A 27,452-nucleotide genomic window follows, 5' to 3' on the forward strand; every position below is an offset into this window, starting at 1 on the left:
GTCCCTTGGCCTGGCCTGCAGGGATCAGGCCAAAATCAGCTCTCTAACATCCCCCGAGAGGTTTTGGAGTGCGAGAGGGCAGTTCTTGTGTGACGCACCCTGGAATCAGGCTCCCTCCTCTCTGGGTTCTGGGTGCATCACCTGAGAACCACAGCTGGCAAGTCACCGCAGCTCGGCAGCTCCTGTGTTGAGTGTCTGCCCTCTGGTGGTCAGTGCACGTCATAGCTACCAGTCTGATGGTCCAATGGTCAGACGGTTATGTAGGCTTTTATATAGAGAGATATTTATTGAGTACTTACTATGTACAAAGTAGGGTTCTAGGGCTGAGAGTACCTTGGTGAATAAAACAGACAAAAATCCTTGCTCTCATGTCAGGACAGAAAGACAACAAATGAAATAAAGTAGATACAAAGTGTCCTTAATTTTAAAAAATTAATCAATGTAATTTTATAAACAACAAAATCTTTCCAACCCCATGACTGTGGTAGTGGATAGAGGTAACCAAAAGATTATTTGGTGGTGAAACATTTGGAGATCTACTATCCCCAAGCCATACATGTTAATATCTAGAAAAAATGAAGGGGGGGAAATCTACATCCTTATTCAATAGAGGAATGGCTTCACCATTCAGGTACCGCACGAGCCTGTGAAATAGCCTGAGCTAACTTACCAAGCAGGTGGCTCGATGCAGGGAAAAAAGAGTTGCAGACAGAATATCTTATTGCATATTAATCTTTTCAAGCAAGTTAGACTCTGCCTTCCATCATCACCTCCAAGCCAAGATTTCCCTTGCAACCTTTTCTTCACCCGCTAAAAATGTTTTTTAATGCATCATTTTTTACAAGAGCATTAAAAGTTTTCTAATTTATTCCTATAAATACTTAAAGGGAGTTTTTATTTCAATTAGAAACAATCTCATTAACATTTTCCAATTCTGTTGAAGATCTAACACCTCCTTTCCATTCACTTATTGTGCATCATGTCACCATAGCTACATCTCCAGCCTACATCGCCTCACCTTAACACAGGCTTCCCAGGAGTATGGCATAACCTCAAAATGTCCAGTCATGATCTTTCGCAGAAAAAAAAGAATGTGGTTGAAGAATTTTAACTCTCAAAAGGCAGATTTTTTTTTTAAATGAGGACTACATTGCTGTCTCTGTTTTCATTGATAATTAGTCTCCTATGGTTTCCCATTAGCTAAAAATGTTTTTGAAATCTTTACCTTGGGTGCAAAGTAATAAATATATGTTTATATAGCAACAATTATGGAAAAGATTTCAGGTCTGAATTGATGGGGTAATTCAGATTTTTTTTCTTTTATTAAAAATACTCTTTTAGCTAAAACCGGTTTGGCTCAGTGGATAGAGCGTCGGCCTGCAGACTGAAAGGTCCCAGGTTCGATTCCGGTCAGGGGCATGTACTTGGGTTGTGGGCACATCCCCAGTAGGAGATGTGCAGGAGGCAGCTGATCGATGTTTCTGACTCTCTATCTCTTTCCCTTCCTCTCTGTAAAAAATCAATAAAATATATATATTTTTAAAAATACTCTTTTAGCCCTGACCGGTTTGGCTCAGTGGATAGAGCATTGGCCTGCGGACTGAGGGGTCCCGGGTTCGATTCCGGTCAAAGGCATGTGCCTTGGTTGCGGGCACACCCCCAGTGGGAGGTGTGCAGGAGGCAGCTGATTGATGTTTCTCTCTCATCGATGTTTCAAACTATTCCTCTTCCTTCCTCTCTGTAAAAAATTAATAAAATATATTTTTTAAAAAATACTCTTTTACATTCAACTATTTTGCTTTATAGTCAGAAAATATTTTCTTTCATTACAATCAGGCACAGCACACTTCCCTAAGAAAAATTTTTTAGAGCATGGGGACAGGAATAGATAAATGGAGATAGCACAATTTCCTCATCAAATCAAACCAAATTAACCCAAAACAAAAGCAAGAAGCAGTATAATAATCATAATCATAATCAAAATTATAACGAAAACATTAAAAAACACTCTCTAAACAGTCTTTTTTTTTTTAAGTATAAACACTTAGGAGGTAAACTATTTCACTGTCTATGTAGCCACAGGAGTTTGCTCACTCAGATACATTTATTTGAGTAATGTGCTATTTTGAGTGCACACTCGGTAACACCCAGTAAACACTCACCAGCTCTTCTGCTTAGCCTCCATACAACCTTGGGAAAGTGACATAATTTGTCTCAATGTAATCTAGCTGGTTATATCTACACTATCGACTTCTCAGGATTCTTGTGGGGAAAAAAATTTTTTAACTGCAAAGTGTTACAAAAGAATAAAGTAGCAGTGTTTACTGCCTAGAAGAGGTGAGAAAAACAATAACTAGAATGCATAATACATAGAAAATACAAAATAAGTAAATAATAATAACAAATATGAATGGTTTAACTCACTTATTAAAAGAGTGGATAGAAATAAAATCTGGTGTTATTGATTTCTCATCTATATGAACCATTGATATGAACCCTTGCTTTTTCTCTTTATTTTTATTATTTTTTTTTAAAGTAAATCTTTATTGTTCTGATTACATTTGTTCCTCTTTTTTTCCCATAACTCCCCTTCTCCCAGTTCCCGCCCCACCCTCCGCCGTCACTCCCCACCCACTGTCCTCATCCATAGGTGTACGATTTTTGTCCAGTCTCTTCCCGCATCTCCCATTCCCCTTCCCCCGCCCCCAAGAATAGTCAGTCCATTCCCCTTCTATGTCCCTGATTCATTGTAATCACCAGTTCATTCTGTACATCAGATTATTTATTCACTTGATTCTTAGATTCACTTGTTGATAGATGCATGTTTGTTGTTCACAATTTGTATCTTTACCTTTTTCTTCTTCCTCTTCTTATTTTTTTTTTTAAATATATTTTATTGATTTTTAACAGAGAGGAAGAGAGAGAGATAGAGAGTTAGAAACATCGATGAGAGAGAAACATCGATCAGCTGCCTCCTGCACATCTCCCACTGGGGATGTGCCCGCAACCCAGGTACATGCCCTTGACCGGAATCGAACCTGGGACCTTTCAGTCCACAGGCCGACGCTCTATCCACTGAGCCAAACCGGTTTTGGCTTCTTCCTCTTCTTAAAGGAAACCTTTCAGCATTTCGTATAATACTGGTTTAGTGGTGATGAACTCCTTTAGCTTTTCCTGATCTGTGAAGCTCTTTATCTGACCTTCAATTCTGAATGATAGCTTTGCTGGATAAAGTAATCTTGGTTGTAGGTTCTTGGTATTCAGTACTTTGAATATTTCTTGCCATTCCCTTCTGGCCTGCAAAGTGTCTGTTGAGAAATCAGCTGACAGTCGTATGGGTATTCCCTTGTAGGTAATTGAGTCTCTTTCTCTTGCTGCTTTTAAGATTCTCTCTTTGTCTTTTGCTCTTGGCATTTTAATGATGATGTGTCTTGGTGTGGTCCTCTTTGGATTCCTTTTGTTTGGGGTTCTCTTCGCTTCTTGGACCTGTAAGTCCATTTCTTTCACCAGGTGGGGGAAGTTTTCTGCCATTATTTCTTCAAATAGGTTTTCAATATCTTGCTGCCTCTCATCTTCTGGCACCCCTATTATTCTGATATTAGTGCGCGTGAAGCTGTCCCAGAGGCTCCTTACACTATCTTCACACTTTTGGATTCTTTTTTCATTTTGCTTTTCCAGTTGGGTGTTTTTTGTCGAATCTTTGGTTTGATTCTTGTGCTCCTCTGGTCTGCTATTGGGTATAATATTCTTTATTTCAGTCCGTGTATGCTTACTTTCTAATTTCTTTATCGTAGCATCGAGGGTCTCATTAGTTTTCGTGAGGCTCTGCACAAGTTTATAGCAAGCCCTCAAAATTGCGATTCTTAGCTCCATATCCTCCATTTCTGTCATGTTTTTTTGTCTCCGCATCTTTTATGCTTTCTTGGTGCACCCCCTTGTGGTCTTTGTGCGCAGTCTTGTTCTAGCCAAGCCTTAATTGTTGTAGTTAACACTAGAGGGATTTGACCACCAGGCCGACTGGCTGTAGGAATCAGCTGTATGGAAAACGTCTGCCTTCTGGGGAGGCGCTAATCCAGCCTTTGCCTGAGGCGATCGGCAAATGGCTGTGCGCAGGGTTTGGGCGGGGCGGGATCAACAGGGCGGGCGGAGGGAGCAGTTATGGCCGCTCTCAGTCCCGTTCCCAGAGGCTCTGCTTCTCAGAACCCCGGCAGCCGCTGCAAACCTCGGAGAGAAAGCTGCCCTCAGGTTCCAACTGATGCCGGATAATCCCGCTTCTCCCGTTTGAGTCTGGGTCCCTAGAGACTCGCCCGGATCTGGAGCCCAGAGTCTGAGACTCACTCCCGACCGAAAACGACAACCACGCCCTCAGCCACCAGCCCGCTTTGCGCGCGCACCTCGGTACCTTTGTATTTTCCACACTGTGCCACCTCTGAGCCTCGGTTTGCTGTTCTCTTTCCTTCTAGTTGTAGAGTCTCTCTTCAGCCAGCCTTCCTGTGGTTCTGGGTGATGTCCGTTCCGTCTTTTAGTTGTATTTTTGAAATGGTTGTTTGCGGCAGCGGTCTCCGGTGTTTACCTACGCCGCCATCTTTGCTTTTTCTCTTTAATGATTCTATTCTGATACCTCTTCTAACTATATCTTAGTCAAATCAAGAATAAACATCTATTTTCAAGAGGCATCTATTTTATATGTCATATATATATATATACATTTTTTAAAAAATAGGGGACATTTTCTTGAAATTTCACTAGTTATTGTGCATGAATTAGATGTTAGGGGAGTGGAATACATTGACCTGGAGCTTCACAAAATCTGTGATATGAAATTGTCAATGCAGAATCCCAAGACCCTCAAAGGTCCAGACCTGGTAAGTAACACCTAGTATTTAGCAAACAAGCAAAACGCTTACTAGAAGGAGAGTTCTCCTGCATCTCAATATTCTCCCCCATTCTTACTTCTTAATCACTTTCTTCCTCTGCTTTCTGTTTCCTACAGGAATTGTCATTAGAAAAGGGCTTTGTGCCCTGACTACTTTGGCTCAGTGGATAGAGCGTCAGGCCGTGGACTGAAGGGTCCCAGGTTCGATTCCGGTCGAGGGCATATTCCTTGGTTGCAGGCTCAATCCCCAGTAGGGAGCGTGCAGGAGGCAGCTGATAGATGTTTCTCTCTCATCTATGCTTCCAACTCTCTATCCCTCTCCCTTCTTCTCGGTAAAAAATCAATAAAATATATTTTGAAAAGAAAAGGGCTTTATGACAAAGGGAAAACATAGGAATCCTCTCAAAAACCCCAAGCTAGCTTTTCACTTCAGATGCCCCTGAATGAGTTTGCCCCATCCAGCTAGGCTGGCCCACTAGTTTGAGTCTGGAAAAACAGTACTGTAACTGTAGTCTTACCTTATCCTTGCATACTCATAGTAACCTTGATCTGCAAAAAAGAAAAGTAAAAGCAAAAATTAGACTCAATAAGAATCAAAGATATAAAGATAGCATCACAAATCAACAGAAAAAGGAGCTAGGAAAATATAACTATTTAGGAAAGTGGTCAAATTAAATATGACACAGTATGTACCAAAATAAACCACATCACCTAATAAATCACAATTGACAAGTTAAATATATTTTTAATTGAATTAGAGCAAAAATAAGAGACTGTCTACTTAATCACTGGATTTTAATATGAGTTAAAGGCGACAAAAGACACAGAGGAAATTATAGATTAAAATATTTGAAACTTCTGTATGTCAAAAATTAAAACTTGAAGAGGAAATAAAAATTTGGAGAAGTATTTGGCTACAAATATGATAAAGGCTTAACAATTTTAATATGTGAGGAGTATTTACTACTCAAAAGTATAGTTGAATAAGAAAAACACTAAGGTAGATGTTAAAAGTTAACTGGACAAAGGATAAAATTGAATTTATATATGAATTCATATATAAAGGGCTAATAAATGTAAGAAAGTTCAAACTTATAATCAGAACAGTAATATGAAAAATGAGGTATTTTTTAAACTATAAAATTTTTTTTGCAAAGGATAACAATGCTGGAAGGATGAGATGAAGTGAGCACTCTTATGGACTACAGATGGAAATTTAAATTAGTACACTTCATAAAATATAACTTGGCATACCCTAAGAGTTTGGCTCAGTGGGTAGAGTGTCGGCCTGTGGACTGAAGGGTCCCCCGGTTCAATTCCAGTCAAGGGCACATGCCCTGGTTGTGGGCTCGATCCCCAGTAGGGGGCGTGCAGGAGGCAGCCAATCAATGATTCTCATCATTGATGTTTCTATCTCTCTCTCCCTCTTCCTTCCTCTCTGAAATCAATACAAATATATTTTTAAATACATAAATAAATAGGAGAACCAAGATGGTGGCATAAGGTACAGACCTGTGCATGCTGCCTCCCACAACAACATTGAACCTACCAACTATAAGACAAACAGCTATCACTCAGAACCATGGGAAAGCTGGCCCAGTGGAAGCTCTACAACTGGAATGAAAGAAAGAAGAGCATGGAGACTGAGTAGGATGTACAGAGGCGCCAAGAACAGAGGTACAGAGTCGCGTACCAGGTGGGCTGCAACTGGATGCGCGTTTTTTTTCAATCAGAAGGGGTTACAAACTCTCGAATCCACTGAGCTTGTTTGGGGCAGAATTCTGAGGTCCCAGACCCCTACAGGGAGAGGCGGGATGGCCTTGCAGTGGGTCGGAGAGCGAGGGTGGCTTTCTTGCGGGGCCGCTTGCCGGCACTCAGGGATGCAGAGACTCAGAGTCGCGGAGAGGCGAGGAGTCACAGAGACGCCATTGCACTTTGCTTCGCCCTGGTGATTCCCGAAGTCCCCGCCCTACTCAATTTACATCCCCACCCAAGCTCTGCCAGAGGCACAAATGGAACCACCTGCACCTTTCCAGCATAACCCAACAAACTGCAGATTTCAACTCCTCGCATCCATAAGGGACACACTCAAGAAGCATTTTTTTGTTTGTTTGTTTTTTTATTTATTTTCAATCGGAAGGGGTTACAAACTCTCGAATACACTGAGCTTGTTTGGGGCGGAATTCTGAGGTTCCAGACCCCTACAGGGAGAGGCCGGACGGCCTTGCAGTGGGTCGGAGAGCGAGGGTGGCTTTCTCTTGGAGCTGCTCACCAGCACTCGGGGACGCAGAGACGCGGAGTCACGGAGAGGCGAGGAGTCACGGAGACACCATTACTATTTGCTCCACCCTGGTGATTCCCAAAGACCCTGCCCTACTCAATTTATATCCCCACCCAAGCTGTGCCAGTGGCTTTTTCAGCCTAACCCAACAAACTGTAGATTTCAACTCCTCGCACACATAAGGAACACAGGCAAGAAGCAGAATCAGGTTCGGAGGAAGCCGGAAATGGACCCGGCTGGGCCAGCGACATGGAACCGCTGTACCAGCAAACGCACAAGCAGGTCCACCAGATCCAGTCTCACATGGGACGCTGGTGAAAGGGCGAGGGCTAGGCCCTCCACCTTGCCCCAGGGTAAGGGCTAGGCCCTCCACCTTGCCCCAGGGTAAGGGCTATGCCTTCCACCTTGCCTCAGGGTAAGGGCTACGTCCTCCACCTTGCCCCAGGGTAAGGGCTACGCCCTCCATCTTGCCCCAGGGTAAGTGCTCCATCTTACCTTGGCCACATGTTTGGCAAGGAGCTTCTTCCCGGAAGTCTAAGCCTCTGCTAGCCACACCCAGGAACAAGACACCGACTTGTGCCTGGCCAATCGGCAGAGCACAGTCCTTTCTCCTCCCCTTACTCCAACTCCCCCTATATAACCCGTCTCCACACAGAGTTATCTCTCTCTGCTTCCTGCTGCTGTGTCGGCAAGGTGGGGGAGCTGAGCTAGCTTGAATAAAGACTCTTATGCTTTTGCATCGGACATGGCTGGCTCCCTGATGTGGTTTCTTGGGGATCCTGAAATCTGGGCATAACAGCTGGGAGACGGCAGACAAGCAGTCTGTGCACTTAGTAGAAAACGAAATCCAAGCAAGCATACCAGATATTCAGCCACCAAGAACGCCTGGAGATTTTGTCCAGCAAAGAGCCACCCAACAAAAGCCAGAATGCCAAACTTCGTGTTGACCAGTTAAAGTATGATGTCCAGCACCTGCAGACTGCTCTCAGAAACTTCCAGCATTGGCAATACGCAAGGGAGCAGCAGGAGAGACAGCGAGAGGAGCTTCTGACTCGCACCTTCACCCCCAACGTGGGATGCGGCGTCCCCTGCGAGGCTGCAATGAGCCCTGCAAGGCTGCGACGGTCCCTGCAAGGCTGCGACGGCCCCTGTGAGGCTGAAACGGCCCCTGGGAAGCCGAGAAAAATACCACATGATTTCACTCATTGATGGATAATAAAGGCCATTATAAACTGATGAACAAAAATAGATACAGAGGAAGAGCAGCATTGAACAGACTGTCAAACTACAGTGGGAAGCCTGGGGAGGGTTGGGGGGTGGGTAAGAGATCAACCGAAGGACTTGTATGCATGCATATAAGAATAACCAATGGACACAAGACACTGGGGGGTGGGGGAGGCCGGGGGAATGTCAAGGGAGGGGAGGAGACATATGTAATACCCTTTGTAATACTTTAAGAAATAAAACAAAATTTAAATAAATAAATAATAAATAAATAAATACATAACTTGGCAAAAGGAGTCAGTGATGCTTATATTCCTTAATCCAATTCTACTTCTAGAAATGTACCCTAAAGAAATAATGCCCAAGAGAAACCAAGATGGCGGCATAGGTAAACACCGGAAATTGCTGCCTCACACAACATTTCAAAAATACAACGAAAAGACAAAACGGACATCATCCAGAACCACAGGAAGGCTGGCTGAGTGGAAATTCTACAACTAGAAGGAAACAGAAAAGCACACTTGAGACTCAGAGGATGTGCGGAAGTAAAGTGCAGAGGTACGGAGGCACACCTGGAAAGGGCTGAAAACTGAGGACACGGTTGTCTTTTTCAATCAGGAGGGAGTCTCAAGCTCCTGACTGCTCTGAACTCCAGTTCCGGGCGAGTCTCTGGGGACCCAAACTCATACAGGAGAAACTGGACTGTTTGGCATCAGTCAGAACTCAAGGGCAGCTTTCTCTTAGAGGTACTTTCAGCAATTACTGGTACACTGAGAAGTGGGGCCTCTTAGGGTAGGACTGAGGAGCAGCCTGCTTGCTCCACCCTGTTGATCCCCAGAGACCCCGCCCCACCCAAGCTGTGTGCAGAGGCTTTTGCATATGAAAGGCCTGGCCCTTTGCAATCTGAAAATTACCTAACAATCTGCAGCTGGGTCAGAAAAACCCAGAACATCCAAAAGAAGGCCCAAGGCCCCACAGCAGCTTGCATTGCTTCACAGCTGAGCTCCTGCTGGGTAGCCTCAGGCAGAAGCTAAATTAGCACCTCCTTAGAGATCCAAGAGCCAGTGTACCCAGTGGTCAGAGTGGGACCATCCAGATTACAACTCCTCAGATCCATTAGGGACACACTCAGGGGGCAGACTCAGTGAGTACCAAAGCCCCACTGAAGCAAGTCTTGCCCAAGAAGGGTGTCTCCAGCACAGAAGTTCTCCCACTGCAAACACAGCTGATTCTCACAGCCAATTGGCCTGGAGGTCAATTCCTCCCAGTGATACCTACAACAATCAAGGCTTAACTACAACAAGACTGTGCACAAAGCCCGCAAAGGGGTGCACCAAGAGTGTCCACCTCAGGTAATTGGGGAGGCTGAGCCACTGGGCCCTATAGGACACCTAGCACAGAAAGCCACTCTATCAACACAGGGAAGCAGCCAAAATGCGGAGACAAAGAAACAGGTCACCAATGACAGAAATGGAGGAAATCAAACTATAGGATATAGAGTTCAAAACCATGGTTATAAGGTTTTTCAAGAATTCTCTAGAAACCACCTATAAACTTAGTGAGACTCTCAAGAAATATAGTGAGACCCTCGAGGTTATGAAAAAGGACCAACTAGTAATTAAGCATACACTGACTGAAATAAAGAATATTATACAGAGTTCCAACAGCAGACTAGAAGATTGCAAGAATCAAGTCAAAGATTTGAAATACGAAGAAGCAAAAATTACCCAACCGGAAAAACAAAAAGAAAAAAGAATCCAAAAATATGAAGATAGTGTAAGGAGCCTCTGGGACAACTTCAAACGTACCAACATCCGAATTATGGGGGTGCCAGAAGAAGAGAGAGAGCAAGATATTGAAAACATATTTGAAGAAATCATGACAGAAAACTTCCCCTACCTGGTGAAAGAAATAGACTTACAAGTCCAGGGAGCGCAGAGAACCCCAAACAAAAGGAATCCAAAGAGGACCACACCAAGACACATCATAATTAAAATGCCAAGAGCAAAAGACAAAGAGAGAATCTTAAAAGCAGCAAGAGAAAGAAAGTCAGTTACCTACAAGGGAGTACCCATACGACTGTCAGCTGATTTCTCAACAGAAACTTTGCAGGCCAGAAGGGAGTGGCAAGAAATATTCAAAGTGATGAATGCCAAGAACCTACAACCAAGATTACTTTATCCAGCAAAGCTATCATTCAGAATTAAAGGTCAGATAAAGAGCTTCACAGATAAGGAAAAGCTAAAGGAGTTCATCACCACCAAACCAGTATTATATGAAATGCTGAAAGGTATCCTTTAAGAAGAGGAAGACGAAGAAAAAGGTAAAGATACAAATTATGAACAACAAATACACATCTACCAACAAGTGAATCTAAAAATGAAGTGTATAAATAATCTGATGAACAAAGTAAACTGGTGAATATAATAGAATCAGGGGCATAGAAAGGGAATGGACTGACTATTCTCAGGGGGGAAGGGGTGTGGGGGGTGTGGGAAGAGACTGGACAAAAATTGTACACCTATGGATTAGGACAGTAGGGGGGTGGGTAAGGGCAGAGGGTGGGGTGGGAACCGGGTGGAAGGGAGCTATGGGGGGGAAAAAAGAGGAACAACTGTAATAATCTGAATAAAGATTTAATTTAAAAAAAAAGAAATAATGCCCAGTGTGAACAAAGATTTATGCACAAATTCATTGAGGTATCTTTAGCAACAGCAAATTGGATATACCTGTAATGTCCCAAACAGAATGTACGTTTATGCAAATAAAAAATCATGGTTAGAACGAGGTTTTTTTAATGTCGAAAAATGTGTTAAATCATATAGGCCACGTTATATAAATGCTTATTCTAACAGGCCTCATGATGACAGATTGTTCCAGATGGTTTCTACTTGGTAGCTTTTAATTGCACCTGAGAGTTCGGAAATAACATTTTCTACTTCTGGAGTGTTTTGGGTAAAGGAAAGTGGGTGCCCTCTGGTGTCAAACAGACATGGCTCAAACTCCCGTTTTGTTAGTTACTCAGCTAGCTGTACAGTATTGGACAAATTATTTCACTTCTCTGAGACTCGGCTTCCCTTTCTCAGATAGGAGGCTCAGAGGCAGGTCTGTGTAAAGCTCAGTGGCGTTATGCGTACAGCACCTCAAATACAGTAGATCCAGAGAGTAGAGGAATGGTAGTGAAAAATATTAGTCACAACTTCAGCATATCAATGGCTTCACTAGAGCATGTAGGAAACACAGCGAGTATAGATTGGGCTTCTAGTGTGTGTGCAACATGGTGTCAAGTGCTGAGAGAATAAAAATGTGGCCGTAGCCGGTTTGGCTCAGTGGAGTCCTGGTTTTGATTCTGGTCAAGGGCACGTGCCTGGGTTTGATGGGGGGGCGGGGGGATTTGTAATCTGATAGGTATCACCTGAATTAATCTGAAAAGTAATTATATCATTTTAAATCTTGGAACACATATACTTATGTGAATAGGGAGTTAAGTTTGTTATATATGAATAGGGGGCTACGTTTTTTTAAGTTTCCTTTTCAAGGCCTTTGAGAAGTGACTGAGGAGGTGACTTGGCTGTGAATCCAGCAAGCAGAACCGATAAGCATGGTCAGACCGACCCTCCAGGAGTCAAACCATCATCTCATCAACATCATCTCATCGCCTAATGACAAGGACAATTACTGACGTCTGCAGACCTCCAGGACTGCACGTAGCTGCATTCCGTTCCCCAGCCCACTCCCCTTTATGATCCTGTCCCCTGCACCTTGATGGGAGACAGGATTTGAATGCTTATAAGTGCCCAGTCTTCCTGGTTGGCTAGCCTTCTCAAACGACTAATACGATTCAACCCTGCCTTCATTATAGGACAGAGCAGACAGGCAGCCCGAACCCAACCAGGGATTTCCAGGTAACAGATTGCGGGCTCGATCCCCAGTAGGAGGCGTGCAGGAGGCAGCCAATCAATGATTCTCTCTCATCATTGATGTTTCTGTCTCTCTCTCTCCCTCTCCCTTCCTCTCTGAAATCAATAAAAATATATATTTTAAAAAATGAATTAGATGTGGTCTCTCTTCTCATGGAGTTTACAGCCTAGTAGGAGATAGGCTATGAACTTTAAAAAGAACTAACTGGAGTTTTTGAATTCGATATTTTCTATTATCTTAGAAACACACTTGTTACATTATCTCTCCAACTGGTAGGATGGACTAGCTCTCATGAGGCCATTGTTAGCTATGTTCCAAGAAAAGCTGTGTTACAATGATTTCCAGACTTCTCTGCACATCAGAATCACCTGGGGCTCTTTTTTAAATTGCAGGTCTCACCCTCACTGATTTGGCTCAGTGTTTCAAGGGAAACATATTTGCCTGAAACAACTTCAATAAATGTGAGAATGGAAAAATTACAGAGCTCTCCCTACAAAAATTAGTACTTAAAAAGAGGGAACAGGTGAAGAAATTTATAACAGATTAAGTAATTGATCTTAGGGATATCTATATATATAAAAGGCTAATATGCTCAGTGTCCCACCATCCAACCAGTCACTATGATGCACACTGACCACCATGGGGCAGACACTCAATGCAGGAGCTGTCGTGATGTGCACAGAGAAACGGCACCACGGACCTGGTGCCCACAAAGCAATACTCGGCTTCCCCCAAGTGGGACACAGGCCCCACCACCACCCCAGAACAACAGCTCACCAAATCGCAGCTGACACTGCCAAGACCCCATGGTGCAAAATATGGCCCACAGCCCAGCCCAGTCCAGCCCGGAAACAGTCACTGTGGGCGCCAGGTAATGACGTCACGTAGCAACACCCGGCTTCCTCTCCCTAGCGACAACTAGCCGCCTTGCAGTTTCTTCAGCCCAGGAACACAACTTGGTTTATAGCCAGGTGCAAACATTTCACACTTTAACCAAATGTCTGTGAAGCTTTGTCCCATGCCTCATCTCATTTGATCCTCACAGAAGTTCTGGAGTAGGTAGATAGGAGACTCGATAGAATCCCATTTTCTTTTCATTAGCCAGAAAACAGAGATTTAGAAAGTTTAGAAACTTGACCCGACTGAAAAGAAGAAAGAAATGGTGGACCTTGAAAATGACTTCAGGTTTTCTCACTGCGTAGAATATAGTCAAACACTGCTGCAGTTAAGTATTTTACCCTTTGCTCTTCCTGCGTGATCTACAATAATAATCTGTGTTGTGTTGATATTTACTGCTGTGTTGCTGACAATTACCTGAAAGAGAAGTTGGGCTGCTTCACTGGGCTGGAAAAAGTTTAGCTACATCAGAAAGCAGGTCTAATTAAGCAAGTTTATTATATATATATATATATATATATATATATATATATACACACACACACACACACACACACACACACATGTCTAAGTTGACTTGCCCATGCACGATACATATAAAGCTCTCACTGGTGCCAATCGCATGCATATGTTTCAATCTGTCATTTTCTATCGTGAATTTGACTGACACTTCTATTATAGAGAAAGGGCGAATAACAATATTAAAATATTTCTTCTAATTAATTTCCTTTCAATGTGCATGAATTTGTGTACCAGGCTATTGGTTATTTTATAATCCTAAGTATCCTAAATACTGGATGTGGCTCTAAAAAACTTTGATCTTTTTTTGTTGTTGTTGTTAATCCTTACCTGAGAATATTTTTCCATTGATTTTCGAGTGGAAGGGAGGGAGAGAGAGAGAAACAATGATGTGAGACCAGAAACGAACCTGCAACCCAGGTACATGCCCTTGACTGAGAGTCAAACTCACAACCCTTGGGCCAACGCTCTAAACACTGAGAACACTGGCCAGGGCTGAACATCATTTTTAAAAGCAAAATAGAAACAAAAAATATAGTGATTGTATTGTGAAGATAAAAGTACACTTACAGCATGAATTTTTTAAGTACTTATTATTACATGAATGAGTCCTGATGACTTGTAACATAAGTGACAGCATCAAACTTAGGTTCTAAAGGGGCCTTATCTTACCCCCGATAGTGGAATTTAGGTAAGGAATGAGACTGGTTGCTAAAACCATTCAATGGAAGGTGAATGAGGAACTTTATAATAGAGGGATCAAGTCAACCTCGCTTGAACCTACTCATCAACCTTAGAACCAACACAAATGGGAGACATCATGTGCCTCAAGTGGTGAGGCAAGAGGCACAGCGCCACCTCTGAAAAATTCTTGCTCAAAAAAATTCCCTTTGGAGAGAAACCAAGATGGCGGCATAGGTAAACACCAGAAATTGCTGCCCCCCACAACTACTTCAAAAATACAACGAAAAGACAAAACAGACATCATCCAGAACTAAAGGAAGGCTGGCTGAGTAGAAATTCTACAACTAGAAGGAAAGAGAAAAGCACACTGAGACTCAGAGGAGGTGTGGAAGTAAAGTGCAGAGGTCCGGAGGCTCGAGCGCTCTGAAAGGGGTGGGCACCTGAGGACGCAGCTGTCTTTTTGAATTGGGAAGGAGTCACGAGCTCCTGACTGCTCTGAACTCCAGTTCCGGGAAGTCTCTGGGGACCCAGGACTCATATGGGGAGAAACTGGACTGTCTGGCAGCGGGCAGAACTCGGAACTTGTTGGCAGCTTTCCCTCAGAGGTGCTTGCAGCAATTACCGGGACACTGAGACGCGGGGCCTCTTAGGGTAGGTCTGGGGAGCAGCCATAGCTGCTTGCTCCACCCTTTTGATTCCCTGAGACCCTGCCCCACCCAGGCTGCGGCAGAGGCTTTTGCATATGAATGGCCTGGCCCCTTGCAATCTGAAAATTACCTAACAAACTGCAGCTGGGCCAGACAGACCCAGAACTTCCAAGAGAAGGCCCAAGGCCCCACAGCAGCTTGCATTGCTTCACAGCTGGGCCTCATCTGGGTACCTCCAAACCCCAAAAAAGGAAGGAGAATCTGCAGATCTCTTCGAAGCTCCTGCTGGGTAGCCTCAGGCAGAGGCTAAATTAGCACCTCCTTAAAACCAAGAGCCAGTGTACCCAGTGGTCAGAGTGGGACCATCCAGATTACAACTCCTCAGGTCCATAAGGGACACACTCAGGGGGCAGACTCAGTGAGCACCAAAGCACCACTGAAGCAAGTCTTGCCCAAGAAGGGTGTCTTCAGCACAGAAGTTCTCCCACTGCAGACACAGCTGATTCTCACAGCCAATTGGCCTGGAGATCAATTCCTCCCAGTGATACCTACAACAAACAAGGCTTAACTACAACAAGACTGTGCACAAAGCCCGCAAAGGGGTGCACCAAGAGGGGTCCACCTCAGGTAATTGGGGAGGCTGAGCCACTGGGCCCTATAGGACACCTAGCACACAAAGCCACTCTACCAACACAGGGAAGCATAAAAAATGCAGAGACAAAGAAACAGGTCACAAATGACAGAAATGGAGGAAAGCAAACGACTGGATATAGAGTTCAAAACCACACTTTTAAGGTTTTTCAAGAATTTCCTGGAAAACGCCGATAAATTTAGTGAGACCCTGGAGGTTATGAAAAAGGACCAAATAGTAATTAAGCATACACTGACTGAAATAAAGAATAATATACAGAGATCCAACAGCAGACAAGAGGATCCCAAGAATCAAGTCAAAGATTTGAAATACGAAGAAACAAAAATCACCAAACCGGAAAAACAAAAAGAAAAAAGAATCCAAAAATACGAAGATAGTGTAAGGAGCCTCTGGGACAACTTCAAGCGTACCAACATTCAAATTATAGGGGTGCCAGAAGACGAGAGAGGGCAAGATATTGAAAACCTATTTGAAGAAATCATGACAGAAAACTTCCCCTACCTGGTGAAAGAAATAGACTTACAAGTCCAGGGAGCGCAGAGAACCCCAAACAAAAGGAATCCAAAGAGGACCACACCAAGACACATCATAATTAAAATGCCAAGAGCAAAAGACAAAGAGAGAATCTTAAAAGCAGCAAGAGAAAGAAAGTCAGTTACCTACAAGGGAGTACCCATACGACTGTCAGCTGATTTCTCAACAGAAACTATGCAGGCCAGAAGAGAGTGGCAAGAAGTATTCAAAGTGATGAATAGCAAGAACCTACAACCAAGATTACTTTATCCAGCAAAGCTATCATTCAGAATTGGGGAGGCTGAGCCACTGGGCCCTATAGGACACCTAGGATAAGGAAAAGCTAAAGGAGTTCATCACCACCAAACCAGTATTATATGAAATGCTGAAAGGTATCCTTTAAGAAGAGGAAGACGAAGAAAAAGGTAAAGATAAAAATTATGAACAGCAAATACATATCTATCAACAAGTGAATCTAAAAATCAAGTGAATAAAAATCTGATGAACAGAGTCAACTGGTGAATATAATAGAACCAGGGGCAAGGAAAGGGAGTGGACTGACAATTCTTGGGGGGAAAGGGGTGTGGGGATGCAGGAAGAGACTGGACAAAAATCGTACACCTATGGATAAGGACAATGGGAGGGGTAAGGGCAGAGGGTGGAGTGGGAAGTGGGTGGAGGAGAGCTATGGAGGGAAAAAAGAGGAACAACTGTAATAATCTGAACAATAAAGATTTAATTTAAAAAATTCCCTTTGAATCTAAGCAAGCCTCTTAATCTATATAGTCTGCAAAAGGGGTGGGAGAGAGCAATGGGGAAAAGAGAGGACATATGTAATACTTTCAACAATAAAGATTTATGCAAAAAAAGAAAAGAAAGAAATACTGCTTAAATGTGTAGAAAGATCTTACAAATCAACAAGAGAATGATGGATACTTTCAATAAAAAATAATCAAAGAACACTAACAGGTAATTAATGAAAAAATAAAACTGGCCAATAGACATATGGAAAACATTCAACCTTACTTCTAAATAAATATGGACATTAAATGGAAAAAATATATAAGAGCTAGATGAACAAGATAAAGACATCACAAAGAACAAATCAAATTCAGAATATGGGATATTTTACCCAATTTTTCTACCAAATGAATGGCCTTTTAAAAAGGAAGAGAAGGTGCCCTAACCGGTTTGGCTCAGTGGATAGAGCGTCAGCCTGCAGACTCAAGGGTCCCAGGTTCGATTCCGGTCAAGGGCATGTACCTTGGTTGCGGGCACATCCCCAGTAGGGAGTGTGCAGGAGGCAGCTGATCGATGTTTTTCTCTCATTGATGTTTCTAACTCTCTATCCCTCTCCCTTCCTCTCTGTAAAAAATCAATAAAATATATTAAAAAAAAAAAAAGGAAGAGAAGGTAAGGGTTAGTGATAAAGAATAACAGAAAGGACAATGTATGTATGCAATGTATGGCTCTTGTTTGAGGCCTAATTCAAAAGCTCTAACTGTAAAAAATGTATGTTTGAGATAACTAGAGAAGCTTAAATATTTAGTGGGTCAACAAGAAGAAGCCACTCTAAAATTTTTTGAACACAATGATTGATAGCATATCCCTCTAAGAGACAGTCAGAACATTATGGCTCTATGATGACCTCTTTTTATTTTTAATTAAATTTATTGGGTTGACATCGGTTAATAAGATTGTGTAGGTTTCAAGTGTACATTTCTATGATACATGATCTGTATATTGCATTGTGCGCCCACTACCCAAAGTCAAGTCACCTTCCATCACCATATATTTGGCCCCCTTTACCCTTTACTTACCCCTCTGGTAACCACCGTTCTATTGTCTGTGCCTGTGAGTTTCAGTTTCATATGGTTCTTAGCTTTGTCTGTCTGACTGACTGATTTCGCTCAGCATAATATTCTTAAGGTCTATCCATGTTGTCACAAATGACACTATTTTATCTTTTCTTATACCTGAGTAGTCTTCCATCGTATATATGTACCACACCTTCTCTATCCAATCCTCTATCAAAGGACATTTTGGTTGTTTTGGCCATGTTTTGAATAGTGCTGCAATGAACATAGGGGTGCATATATCTTTGGGAGTAAAATTTTCAGGTAGATACCCAGAAGAGGGGTTACTGATCATATGGTAACTCTATTCTTCATTTTTTGAGGAACCACCATACTGTTTTCCGTAGTAGCTATACCAGTTTACATTCCCACAAGCAGTGCATGGGAGTTGCTTTTTCTCCACAACCTCTCCAACACTTGTTATTACCCATCTTGTTGATAACAGCCATTCTAACAGGTGTGAGGTGGTATCTCATTGCAGTTTTGATTTGCATTTCCCTAATAGCTAGTGAAGTTGAGCATCTTTTTATATATCTGTTGGCCATTTGTATGTCCTCTGTCAACTTTTTAATTGGATTGTTTGGTGTTAAGTTGTATGTGTTCTTTATATATTTTGGATATTAGCCCCTGATAGAGCTATTGTTTGCAAATATCTTCTCCCGTTTGGTTTGTTGCCTTTTTGTTTCGTTGGCAGTTTCTTTTGCTGTACAGAAGCTTTTTAGTTTGATATAGTACCATTTATTTATTTTTCCCTTTATTTACCTTACCCTTGGGGTCAAATCCATAAAATCTCTAAGATCCTGTGCCCCTGGAATGAACTCCACTTGGTAGTGATGGAATATTTTTTTAATGTACTGCTATATTCGATTTGCTAGGATTTTTGCACCTGTGTTCATCAGAGATATTGGCCTGTACGTTTCTTTTGTGTGGTTCTATTATGCTCTTTGAGTGTTTGTATTTTATTCTATAGCACATAAACCCCATTGCTCAGGCTGCCTTCTCTAGCGAGCAAATGAGATGATCAGGGCCGCGCTCCAAGCCATCTGCTGGAGAAGGCTGCCATCTGCTGGGAGAAATCGGATTCCAAAGCTGTTCGTTCTGAGGCACCCCTACCCGGGAGGGCCCACTGCATGCAGAAGTGAAGCATTTTGTAACATCATAGGAATGACTTTCAAAGTTCATTCTCCACCTTGCCCTCCACCCTGCCTCCTAAGGAGCCCACATGTAGCTGCTCAGCCTCTAGTCCTTGGTTGTCCCGAATGGGGTACCAGTGATCTACAAGGAAAGGCAGGGAGAGCCTCTCAGAACAGATCTAAACGGGACAGGAGGAGTGGGGAAGAGAGAGGCAAGCTAGAGCTTGAGAGAAACAAAAAGGAATGTTTGGGGTATTGCCATCATGGTGACAGGGACTTGAGAAGAAAGGTGCCTCAAGAACATCATAGCAGGTTTTGCTCTGTTAGATGATAGTTCTGGGAAGATACTTCAGTAAGACCTAGATTACTTTTCACAGCTTTTTGAAGTGGAATTCATGCTTGTTTTAGGTGTGCTATTGAAGATCGGTCTTAAAGCAGTCCAGTTCTATATTTGTTATGGCTATGTAGGCAACCCTTGGATGTTCTTTGATATGATATATTCAGCTCTATGATCTGATATTACTATTCATTCTTCCTTGCTCCTCCCCTAGCTGGGCACAGCTCCCTAGCACTGTGCTCCAGTGCTGTACTCAGAGTCATGTGGGCAAGAAATGGGAGAATGTAGGAAATGGTGAAAAGGCAGAGACAGGTGGAGGGCAAGCCCTCCATCTGATGAAACAACAGCAAAAAACTTGTATTTCTATGCAAAATAAAGTTCAAAAATATCACACCCCCAAGTCTGCACTTTTGTGACTTTTTTTCTAATTTCAAATCTTTTTTTCATGTTCATTCTCACCCGGTTTCACCTGTGTGAAGATGGCACTGGCAACTGGGTAGCCACTTAGAATTGGATTTATAACTCACATCATGCCCAGGATAAATTCCAAATGGAGCAAAGATTTAAATGTTCTTTTAAAAGATTATTAAAGAAAACACCTGGGTGAATTCCCTTTAACCTAGGAATAGAAAAAGGCTTTTCCAATGATGATTCAATACAGAAGCTGTGAAAGAGATGATTGATAAATTTTCCTATAAAAATTTTTATGGAAAAACAAAAAATAAATAAGTGAAGACAAAGAGACTGCCAACAAAGTGAAGAAAATATGTCATACATAACCCAGACAAAGGGCCAATCTTTCTGTATACAAGAGAAAAACCTAGGAAAAGGAAAATAGGCAAAAGGATGAAAAGGTATATACCAAAAGAGATGCTAATATCATCCATATAATAAGATAAATACAAATTAAAATTTAATTTACATACTACTAGTTTTTTGTCTCTTAGACTTTCAAAAAACCAAAAGTTTGAACACATACTGCAATGGTAAGGCTACGGAGAAATAGAAACCTCCACTGCTAGTGGGTGTACACAGTTACTCCCATGTAGGCCAATTTTGCTAAATCGAAGTTGCACGTATATTTACCCTTCAGTACTCCCACTTCCAGAAATTTACTCTACAGTGATACCAGCATGTGTATGAAATGACATGGTGTATGGGTTTACCTACTACATCTATTGCTTGAAATAGAAACACCCTGGAAAGAACCAAGAGGTGTTAAGTTAGTGGTGGCACAACTATGTAATGGAACATGAGGCAGCTGCTGTTTTTTAAAATGAGGAAAACAACATGGTTTTATAAAGAAAGATACACTGTCAAGTGAAAAGAACAGTATAGCATATGCTACCTTTTGAGTAAGAAAGGGGAACACACAGACAAGCTTGTATAGTATTTTCTTGTATTTACATAAAGATAGAAACTAATAAACATGGTTACCTATAAAAGACAAGAGAGGAGACAGGATAGGAAGAGAGACATTTCCTTGTGGTCTTTTAATATTGTTTTATCTTTTTAATCATGTGAATAGCTTACAAGTTTCAAAAGTTTTTAGATTTTGTTTTTACTCAATATAGTTTCCTTCCATTCTCCCACACTTGCCTGAGATTCTGTTTCTTTTAAATCACTTCCTTAATCCCTTATGAATCCAGATCAAACACTCTGGGTCTGTATGCTTGAGATTACATATGTGGGCTCTATTAAATATTTAGGCCTATTTTTTTTTAATTAAATCTTTATTGTTCAGATTACATTAGTTCCTCTTTCCCGCCCCCCCCCCCCATAACTCCCCTCCTTCCAGTTCCCACCCCACCCTCCGCCCTCACTCCCCACCCACTGTCCTCATCCATAGGTGCACGATTTTTGTCCAGTCTCTTCCCGAATCTCCCATTCCCCTTCCCCCCCCAAGAATAGTCAGTCCATTCCCTTTCTATGTCCCTGATTCATTATAATCACCAGTTCATTCTGTACATCAGATTATTTATTCACTTGATTCTTAGATTCACTTGTTGATAGATGCATGTTTGTTGTTCACAATTTGTATCTTTACCTTTTTCTTCTTCCTCTTCTTAAAGGATACCTTTCAGCATTTTGTATAATACTGGTTTAGTGGTGATGAACTCCTTTAGCTTTTCCTTATCTGTGAAGCTCTTTATCTGACCTTCAATTCTGAATGATAGCTTTGCTGGATAAAGTAATCTTGGTTGTAGGTTCTTGGTATTCATCACTTTGAATATTTCTTGCCATTCCCTTCTGGCCTGCAAAGTTTCTGTTGAGAAATCAGCTGACAGTCGTATGGGTATTCCCTTGTAGGTAATTGAGTCTCTTTCTCTTGCTGCTTTTAAGATTCTCTCTTTGTCTTTTGCTCTTGGCATTTTAATGATGATGTGTCTTGGTGTGGTCCTCTTTGGATTCCTTTTGTTTGGGGTTCTCTGCGCTTCTTGGACCTGTAAGTCCATTTCTTTCATCAGGTGGGGGAAGTTTTCTGCCATTATTTCTTCAAATAGGTTTTCAATATCTTGCTGTCTCTCATCTTCTGGCACCCCTATAATTCTGATGTTTGTACACTTGAAGCTGTCCCAGAGGCTCCTTAGACTATCTTCACACTTTTGGATTCTTTTTTCATTTTGCTTTTCCAGTTGGGTGTTTTTTGCTTCTTCGTATTTCAAATCTTTGGTTTGATTCTTGTGCTCCTCTGGTCTGCTATTGGGTATAATATTCTTTATTTCAGTCCGTGTATGCTTACTTTCTAGAGTCTTTATCATAGCATCGAGGGTCTCATTAGTTTTCGTGAGGCTCTGCTCAAGTTTATTGCAAGCCCTCAAAATTTCGATTTTTAGCTCCATATCCTCCATTTCTGTCATGCTTTTTTGTCTCCGCATTTTTTATGCTTTCTTGGTGCACCCCCTTGTGGTCTTTGTGCGCAGTCTTGTTCTAGTTAAGCCTTAATTGTTGTAGTTAATACAAGAGGGATTTGACCACCAGGCCGACTGGCTGTGAGAATCAGCTCTAGGCCTATTGATATATATAAAAGCCTAAGCGACCGTTAGGACCAGTCACTATGACCCGCACTGACCACCAGGGGGCAGATGCTCAATGCAGGAGCTTCCCCCGATGGTCAGTGCACTCCCACAGCCAATATCCTGCTGCTGGCCAACCTCCCACGGTCCCTCCTCCCGGCCAGCCAGCCCCAATGGGCCCTGATCGGGACTGGGTGAGATGGCCCTGATCGGCCCCGATCACCTGCCAGGCTGAGGGACCCTACTCATGCACGAATTCGTGCACCAGGCCTGCAGTGTGTGTGTGTGTGTATCCTATCTAATAAAAGAGAAACATGCAAATTGACCATACCCCTGAATGCTTCCCATTAGCTAATCAGCAGGATATGCAAATTAACTGCCAACCAAGACGGTGGCCAGCAGCCAGGCAGCTGAAGCAAACAGGAGGCTTGCTTGCTCCAGTGACGGAGGAAGCCAAGGTTCCTGGCCTGCGGCAGCCCAGCTCTGAGCTCCAGATGCAACAATGTTGCAATTATAGAAACTAAACAAGCTCCAGATAGCTGCTTTCAGCAGCCGAGGCCTCAAGGTGGAGCCGGCCTCAGAGCTAAAGCCAGCTTTCAGCTCCAGTGACAGCCATAGAAAGTAAATAAATCCCAGAATTTAAAAAAAAGGAAAAAAAGGAGAGGCTGGAAGCTTCAGTCACCCGCCAGCCTGAAAACGGCCCTCAGCCCCTCATCCAGACTGGCCAGGCACCCCAGTGGGGACCCCCACCCTAAAGGGGGTGCAGGCAGCCTAAAAACAGCCATCAGCCCGTCATCCAGGCTGGCCAGGCACCCAAGCGGGACCCCCACCCTGATCCAGGACACCCTTCACGGCAAACCAGCCAGCCCCCACTGGGGGGTGCACTGGGGGGTGGGGGTTCCCTCAGCCCAGCCCCCAGCTGGGACCCCTATGTGCTACCTGAGCCCCCAGCCGGGACCCCCATGCTGCCTAAGCCCCACACTGCTAAGCCCTGCCCCCAGCCAGGACCCTATGACTATTAGAGAGCAGGAAAGTGCCGCTGGGCCCTGGGTGGCTGTGGTGATCTGGCCATTGGTAAGTAGAAAAGTGTGGCCTGTAGGCAGCTCCCAGCTGCACCTGATCAGGGAGCAGGAAAGTCCGGCCTGAGGGCAGCCCAAGCTGGGCCTGATCCAGGAGCAGGAAAGCCCAGCCTGTGGGCAACTCCAAGCTGGGCCTGCTCCCCCCGTTGCCATGGCGATCCTGGAGCAGGAAAGCCTGGCTTGCAAGCAGCACCCCCATCCTGGCCATAGCTCAGGGAGAGTACAACATGCAGTGGAGGCCAGGAGCCTGAGAGATCAACACAGAGGGGTTCCTGATCCAAGCCTCCATGGTGTGGCTGGGGGCAGGCCCCCAGCAGACTCACACACACACACACATACACACACATAGTGCCTGCTCTGAACCTCCAATGTGGCTGGGAGTAGACCCCCAGTGGGGACACACACACACACACACACACACACACACGGGACGCCTGCTCTGAGCCTCTGCTGCTAGACTGTGGCCATCAGTAGGACATCCACTGAGGGCTCCCGGACTGTGAGAGGGGCAGGCTGGGCTGAGGGAACCCCCACCCCCCAGTGCACGAATTTTGTGCACCGGGCCTCTAGTATATATATAAAAGCCTTAGTGATCATTATGACTGGTCGACCAAACAACCAGTTGACCAATCGCTATGATGCACACTGACTACCGGGGGCAGACGCTCAATGCAGGAGCTGCCCCCTGGTGGTCAGTGCACTACCACAGCCAACATCCTGCCACTACCCAACCTCCTATGGTCCCTCCCCTTAGCTGGCTGGCCCCAATCGGCCCTGATCGGGACTGGGCAAGATGGCCCTGATCAGCCCGATCCCAGGCCAGGCTGAGGGACCCCATCCATGCACAAGTTTGTGCACCAGGCATCTAGTTTTAGATGAGTAGCTTTAATGAGCACTTTGGGTCTTTTTTTACTTAGCCTTTCTTCTCTTTAAAAAAAGAAGTTAGGAGAGAAACCAAGATGGCGGCATAGGTAAACACCGGAGATTGCTACCTTGCACAACCACTTCAAAAATACAACTAAAAGGCGGAACGGACATCATCCAGAACCACAGGAAGGCTGGCTGAGTGGAAATTCTACAACTAAAAGGAAAAAGAAAAGCATACCGAGACTCAGAGGAGGTGCGGTGCGGAAGTAAAATACAAAGGTGCGGAGGTGCATGCGGAGAGGGCTGGCGGCTGAGGACACGATTGTCTTTTTCAATCAGGAGGGAGTCTCAGGCTCTGCGCTCCAGTTCCGGGCGAGTCTCTGGGGACCCAGACTCATACGGGAGAAACGGGACTGTCTGGCATCAGTTGGAACTCGAGGGCAGCTTTCTCTCAGAGGCAATCGCAGAGATTTCCGGGGCCTCTGAGGTCAGGACTGAGAGCAGCCATACTGCTCGCTCCACCCGCCCTGTTGATCCCCTGGGACCCTGCCCTGCCCATGCTTTTGCATATGAAAGGCCAGGCCCTTTGTAATCTGAAAATTACTTAACAAACTGCAGCTACCCCAAGGCCCCAGGGCAACTTGCATTGCTTTACAGCTGGCTTCTGCTGGGTAGCCTTAGGCAGAGGCTAGATTAGCACCTCCAGAGATCCAAGAGCCAGTGTACCCAGTGGTCAGAGTGGGACCATCCAATTACAACTCCTCAGATCCATAAGGGACACACTTAGGGGGCAGACTCACTGAGCACCAAAGCCCCACTGAAGCAAGTCTTGCCCCATAAGGATGTCTTCAGCACAGAAGTTCTCCCACCATAGATACAGCAGATTCTCACAGCCAATTGGCCTGGAGGTCAAATCCTCCCAGTGTTACCTACAACAATCAAGGCTTAACTACAACAAGACTGTGCACAAAGCCCACAAGGGGGTGCACCAAGAGTGTCTACCTCAAGTAATTGGGGAGACTGAGCCACTGGGCCCTATAGGACACTTAGCACAGAAAGCCACTCTATCGACACAGCGAAGCATAAAAAATGCTGAGACAAAGAAACAGGACACAAATGACAGAAATGGAGGAAAGCAAACTACTGGATATAGAGTTCAAAACCACACTTTTAAGGTTTTTCAAGAATTTTCTAGAAACCGCCGATAAACTCAATGAGACCCTCAAGAAATCTAGTGAGAGCCTTGATGTTGTGATAAAGGACCAACTAGAAATTAAGCATACACTGACTGAAATAAAGAATATTATACAGACTCCCAACAGCAGACAAGAGGATCCCAAGAATCAAGTCAAAGATTTGAAATACGAAGAAGCAAAAAACACCCAACTGGAAAAGCAAAATGAAAAAAGAATCCAAAAATACGAAAATAGTGTAAGGAGCCTCTGGGATAGCTTCAAGTGTACCAACATCCGAATTATAGGGGTGCCAGAAGAAGAGAGAGAGCAAGATATTGAAAACCTATTTGGAGAAATAATGACAGAAAACTTCCCCTACCTGGTGACAGAAATAGACTTACAAGTCCAGGAAGCGCAGAGAACCCCAAACAAAAGGAATCCAAAGAGGACCACACCAAGACACATCATAATTAAAATGCCAAGAGCAAAAGACAAAGAGAGAATCTTAAAAGCAGCAAGAGAAAGAAAGTCAGTTACCTACAAGGGAGTACCCACATGACTGTCAGCTGATTTCTCAACAGAAACTTTGCAGGCCAGAAGGGAGTGGCAAGAAATATTCAAAGTGATGAATGCCAAGAACCTACAACCAAGATTACTTTATCCAGCAAAGCTATCATTCAGAATTGAAGGTCAGATAAAGAGCTTCACAGATAAGGAAAAGCTAAAGGAATTCATCACCACCAAACCAGTATTATATTAAATGCTAAAAGGTATCCTTTAAGAAGAGGAAGAAGAAGAAAAAGGTAAAGATACAAATTATGGCCGAACCGGTTTGGCTCAGTGGATAGAGCGTCAGCCTGCAGACTCAAGGGTCCCAGGTTCGATTCCGGTCAAGGGCATGTACCTTGGTTGCGGGCACGTCCCCAGTGGGGGGCGTGCAGGAAGCAGCTGATCGATCTCTCTCATTGATGTTTCTAACTCTCTATCCGTCTCCCTTCTTCTCTGTAAAAAATCAATAAAATATATTTAAAAAAAAAAAAAAAAAAAAAAGATACAAATTATGAACAACAAATACACATCTACCAACAAGTGAATCTAAAAATGAAGTGAATAAATAATCTGATGAACAGAATGAACTGGTGATTATAATAGAATCAGGGACATAGAAAGGGAATGGACTGACTATTCTTGGGGGGGGAGGGGTGTGGGGGATGCAAGGAGAGACTGGACAAAAATCGTACACCTATGGATGAGGACAGTAGGTGGGGAGTGAGGGCGGAGGCTGGGGTGGGAACTGGGTGGAGGGGAGTTATGGGGGGAAAAAGAGGAACAAATGTAATAATCTGAACAATAAAGATTTAATTAAAAAATAAACAAATAAAAATAAAATAAGTAAAAAAAGAAGTTAGTACTGCCATTTAACTCAGAAAAGGGAAGTGAATGTCGTATAGGATAACCAATCAACTTGACTTTGTATGCTAGGGATGTGTTATTGCTATGGAAGTGTGCAGCCTCCCCAGCCACACTGACAGTCCTTCAAAGAAAGTATCCATGCCTTACTCATCTACAGCTCAGGGCCTACAACTTGAACATAGTAAGCACTCAATAAAGTTTAACAGCGACAGTGATTAGGTGATGATAAACTAGTAAGGTGATAGAATGGTGGCACCTCGTCTACAATATAAATTTCAAAACTTTGTATGCAACCAAACTGCTATGTCTCAGGCATCTCCCCACCCCACGGGACACAGAAGCGTGCCGTCCGTAGTAGATG

At 43.5% G+C, this 27,452-nt stretch overlaps 1 protein-coding gene across 1 annotated transcript in view; it reads right to left on the reverse strand.

Moving 5' to 3' along the window:
• The window catches only part of SPMAP2L (sperm microtubule associated protein 2 like), a 55,382-nt gene that overhangs the window by 22,069 nt on the left and 5,861 nt on the right, over positions 1 to 27,452 (reverse strand). The window contains exon 2 of the mRNA XM_070410301.1: positions 5,395 to 5,425. Within this exon, the coding sequence (XP_070266402.1) occupies positions 5,395 to 5,425 (31 nt within the window). The remainder of the gene's footprint in view (positions 1 to 5,394; positions 5,426 to 27,452) is intronic.

This window comes from Myotis yumanensis, unplaced genomic scaffold, assembly GCF_028538775.1.
Source record: "Myotis yumanensis isolate MYYU_CA2020_CCGP unplaced genomic scaffold, mMyoYum1.0.hap1 SCAF_1, whole genome shotgun sequence".
Classification (NCBI taxonomy): Eukaryota; Metazoa; Chordata; class Mammalia; order Chiroptera; family Vespertilionidae; genus Myotis; species Myotis yumanensis.